General features: G+C 36.1%; 1 protein-coding gene across 2 annotated transcripts in view; it reads left to right on the forward strand.

Annotated features, from left to right (window-relative positions):
• Positions 1 to 899: 899 nt before the first annotated feature.
• Positions 900 to 5,391, forward strand: part of TULP1 (TUB like protein 1) — a 101,408-nt gene continuing 96,916 nt past the window's right edge. For both annotated transcript variants that reach the window (XM_082245335.1, XM_082245336.1), the window contains exon 1: positions 900 to 989. In XM_082245335.1, coding sequence (XP_082101461.1) covers positions 975 to 989 — 15 coding nt within the window. In that variant the 5' untranslated portion in view covers positions 900 to 974. The remainder of the gene's footprint in view (positions 990 to 5,391) is intronic.

Below are 5,391 nucleotides of genomic sequence, written 5' to 3' on the forward strand. Positions count from 1 at the left end.
AAACCGTAATAAGCAATCATTTTAATATACAGATGTAGGATGCCTTCAACACAAAACATGTGTTTTTTTACTATGACAATTTTAGATTAAATTGAGTAGAAAATATATAGATTGCAGAAAGTTTAGAATTTAAGTGATATGTCTATTGGCTAAGCTATTGAAGATGCAAGCTTTTGAGATTCTTTAGACCTCTTCAAAATATAAAGCCTTACAAAGGGATATAAAGAATCTTGAAAGCCTGCATACGTAATAACTTAAGTAAGCCAATAATGTGTATCACATAAACCCCAAACTTTCTGTATTAATCAATGGCTAACACAGTACAAAACCACTGCAAAGATTTTTATTAACATTTTTATATACCATGTTATACTATATTGGAATTATGATGAAGCCATGGTAATTAAACTGTGCATTACTGGAACCTGTGATAATATTCGTAATTTTTTTCCATATTTATAACAATTGATTATTTAAAGTTATACAATTAATCTATATTTAGATATCTGAAACAGTGGAACACTGTTACTATCAAGTGGAATTCATTGTCTTGGGGGGGAGCTGGTCATAATGGGGTTGTTTTTATTCATTGATGACGTAAATGTTTATATCATATCTGATTATCTTTGGAGTAGTTTCAAAGAAATGCTTGTCTATGTGTGATATATCATGCAATAAACAGAACAAATAACTCATCCTACTACGTTGAAGGTCTTCAATGTTCTCACAATATAGATGTGGGACCTAATAGTGATAATTACAATATCCAACTATTATGTCTTGCTCCTCCTCCTTCTCCATGTTCTTTTTTGCTACAATGACAGATGGTCAGAGGAAGATTAGTGACCTGGGATAATCTGTAATTAGCATGTTTGTGTGCTGGCATCAATGAGGTCAGACTGTTTTCTTCAAATGACAGGTCTTAGGATGTGAGGGACCAGACCATGATGTAACAAACCAGGACACAGTTCAACATGGCTAGCAAAAAGGTGAGACCAAAATTGCAAAGTCAGAAAATAGCCTGGCTTTCCTAGAAAAGCTAGTCATTTTTACAATGGTAATTTGGTATTGCTATATGGTATTTTGAAAAATACCAAAAATGATTTAAAAATTCAAATACTTAATTGTGCATACATGTATTAGGTGAAATACCTTTGCTGAATATAAATCAATAATGCATAGAAATAGCGGGACACTATTTCTACAATTAGATGTTAACGTTTTTTTCTAATAGTTTGCATTCTATTACAGTTTGTAAGTTATTTTATCTTAGCTCAGCCTGCAATATTTAATTTAAACTGGGAGAGCTTTCATGTTTAAGTAATCTTAAAACTACAAATTTATCACTACAATGTATTCATGTATTTTTTTTAGAATATTATATGCTGTATCATATTTTTAAATGTTATTTGTGTTATACTGTACAATGGGAATTGCAGAAAATTACTATTTTCAAATTTTCTATTGTAACATACATACAAAAAAAAGGCCTTATCTTTGAGCTTTGTACTTGTATGATGTTAAACGTGCCAGTTGAACATTTTGCTTTTATAAATATTAAGTTGTTGGACTATTGTATTGCTGTTCATAGCCAGTCACCATCCTTTTATTTTGGGTATCACATCAATTTTGCAGACTTAATTTAGACCTTGTACCTAAGCATGTAGCAAATGCTAATTTACTGCAATATTGCTTTTCTCCTGTCATCCAATTTCCTGACTTGTTTTGTGTATCTTTATTCCTTAATTTGTGAACTTTGCCCACTTTATGAAAATCCAGTGACATAATGTAAATGATGGGAAAAATGCAATTTGCTTAACTTCGCCTTCCTCTGGATCAACTGTGGGTATAGGATTGTGTATATGGGATAGTATGATTTTTTTATTGGTTGAACAAGATGGGCTTGTGTCTTTTTTCAACCTAACTCACTAACTATGTAACTATGTAACTTCTTTCTGCACACAATTGTTTACATTTTTTTCATTTTTTTATTCCTTTAATGGTAGCACTATCCTGTATTATTATGAATACGTTTAGGTAACATATTTAAATTTAATTAATTAGCAATTACAAAATTTCCCGTTAGTTTTCTTACATTATTGAACATGTTTTGTGATTGTATTTAAACTCGTTTTGAAATCATTTGGAAGATAAGCAGACATTAGACATACAACAGATGGGTTATTTATCCTTTGCACCTAAGTTAATTAGAAGCAAATGTTTTAAATGTAGGAGTTGTTGACTGGCAGGCTGTTGGACAAGCATTTTGGGTGATTAAATGTAAAACTGCTACATGTAGCATTTGAGCAGAGCAGTATTTATTTGAGAAATACTATTAGTACTGTTCCATTTAGGCTCTGTGAAGCCACGGGTTATACAGCAAGCAAAAATTAGTAAGCTGCGTAGTTCTGCCCTACAGGATGAAAAAGTATTCAGCACAAGTTCATTATTATCTGTGAAAATATTACCACTAGAGTGTTGTTTCTTAGAGTCTGCAAATCAGCAGGTGTAAATTACAGTGTAGTCTTCTTGTTTTATTAAATTGCCTTTTAATTTCCCCATTTGAAATGTTAAAATGTTAAAGGGGTCTATTTATCAATATTTTCACTCAAGATTCACAACATTTCTACATTTTACACATAAGACGTGAAAAAATTAGTGGATCTTAGATTAAAACAAGGCTAATAAAGAGAAATGTGTTTTTTAGGTGCTATACAAAAGAGAAAATCTTTTTTTTTTTTATAAAAATCTCAATTTTATTTATGCAAAGTTAAAAATCTTCAACAATAAGAGAAACATTATTATTAAATATATTATGCATTCTTTCCAGTTCACTCTACGTATTTCGCTATGAATTAGCTTCTTCAGGAGATAATTATGAAAGCTGCATATGTAAACACTGCAAAAGATACATATCAATTAAACACCAATAGAAACAGTGCAAAATCTACATCAACAAATTAAGTATATGGACAATGATTCTTACATAGGATAGGTCCTCTGGAAAGAATAGTCCAGTTTCTATGCATCAAACAATAAGGTGTATCAAACACATAAAGGAGACATTTATAGTTTAGCCCAGGTGTTGTTAGGAAGATATCAGCATACCACAGGGAGAGACCACCCAAGGAATTTGATGTCTGGGAGGGGACATGTTAAAGGAATAGCAAAAAATGTTTCAACTAATGTGCATGCCTATTAAGCCAAAAACCAAACATACCCTTAAAAAAATGGGGCAGTTGTAAATGAGAACAATGAGGCGGTTGTCAAAACTCTAATCAATCCTAACGTTCTACTGGCACAATATGACCTTTGAGGTTAGATAAAAACACTGATCACGAGGCCCCTAAAGGAGCTTAATTTTTTTCACACAACTTTTACCCAACATTTGTACATTTGTTTCAAATAAGTCTTGAAAAATTGAGTGGATCTTAGATAAAAACACTAATCATGAGGCCCCTAAAGGAGCTTCATTTTAGTAAATTAAGAAATTATTTTTGTTACATTTTACAGAATTGTATATTTATTTGTGATTGATGCCCTTAATTGTACCCTACATGTTATGTTCCAGTAGTGACTGATCAAGACAAAAGCTAAATCATGCGCACAGTTTTTTTTTTTTTTTTGGTTTAGGGAATAACTTTACAAGACAGTTATGGGACTCACATGAGGGTCAATTCACAAAGTTTTAACACAAGCATAAATCCCTAATATTTAGTTCTATCAATTGTAGTTTTCAGATCTCAGCTGAAAATAACTGTCACTTTTTTTGACGTATACAGTACAGGCAATCACCGGGTTACAAACAAGATAGGCTCTGTAGGTTTGTTGGTAAGTTGGATTTGTATGTAAGTTGTGTAGCGCACCCCCTAAGAAGCCGCAAGAAGATTGGGATCCCCCACCCTGCGCAGTCAGGCACACCAGATTTTTACAGTCTCTCCAACTCAGAGAACAGTCCAGTGCTTTGTTTTTTTTTTTTTTGTTTTATTGAGGGTAATAACTTGGATAGGGATTGGAAATTATTGGATGCCCATTGACTTCAAACAACTTCAGGGACAATATATACCCTCCTCACTTCCTCCTGCACACTTGCTTACAAAATTCCTGATGGCACACTGTGGATTTGACAAAAAAGCAGATTTAAAGCAACAAGCCTGTTATAGGCAGTAACCCAAGGCCCTTTTAGATGTGTAGCAAAATGCAGTGTCCAGCATACATTTCTGTGGCTACTGAATCCAGCACCACCTCTGCAGGCACTGCCAACCCGCCTGACTGCAGCTGCCCCTTTCACTAGCCCTCCTGGCTAACTTCCCCACAGTCCTACCAGACTAATCACTCACCAGTCCACCTGGCTGACTTCTCAGGAGATCTCCAGGACATGCTGACCTGCTCCCGCTGTACTCTCCATGCTCCCATGCCTCCAGGAAGGATTCCTTCATGTGTTGTAGAAGGTCCCTCCAGCACCCAAGCCCCAGGCCCGAAGTCACCCCCCCCAGACTAGGGGGTGCCCTCAGGGGCCATTAACAGCCTCCTCAGCACTCTATCTCCATCTTGGACCCAACTACCCCTGCTGGCAGGACCTAAGAGTACTTATGAGGTGGCCTGCCCCCTGCCATCCCATTTTGCTGGGGATTGGCTGGGCCCTCATCATTACACCAAGCAGCTTCTCCTAGACTCCACCCCAATACATCTGGAAGCTTCTCCAAGGTTCCAAAAAGCATGGGGAGTCACCAGATATGCTGCTTGCTGCGTCATCCAACCTCCCTGAGCCACTCAACCTTGGCCCAGATTCAACCCAGGCCTGGCTCTCAGCCAAGCCAAATTTTCCTACACTAACAACTAACTATGTACATCTAATCTAGCACACTAGAGGGTGCTACAATTGGAGCAGGTACATTTTTTGAGTATAACTCCAGGCAAAAAAAAAAAAAATGTTTTTAGGGTTTTAGTTAGCATAAGGAAGGTTTAATACCCCTGTACCATTTGTTTTGCTGTCTGTGCCCCTGTTCAGAAGATTTCCCCTCACTTTCTGTCTCTGTGACAGTTGGATTTTGAAATTTTTGGGCTGTCGTGTAAACAAGGATTGGTGATAAAGCTTCAGTGGACCTTTTTACCCTGATGAATCTCACAGGAGTAAATTTCCCTACCGAGGGGTAGATTTCCTCTCACTTAAGTCTGATGTATGTAACTCAGGGACCACCTGCACTTGTCTTGGCCCCTGCAATTCTGTGAAATTTTTGAGGTGTCCGAAGCAATAGACTGATATGGTATGAAATGTTACCTAGCTTTGACTCTATTGAAGGCTGCCACTGTGCAGACTGTTTTCTGGAAAAATTAGCTTCCTGGCTAATTATTCTGGCTTCTTTACTTTCTGAATTAATTATCTAGGAC

This window comes from Pelophylax lessonae, assembly GCF_965119305.1.
Source record: "Pelophylax lessonae genome assembly, chromosome: 2".
NCBI lineage: Eukaryota > Metazoa > Chordata > Amphibia > Anura > Ranidae > Pelophylax > Pelophylax lessonae.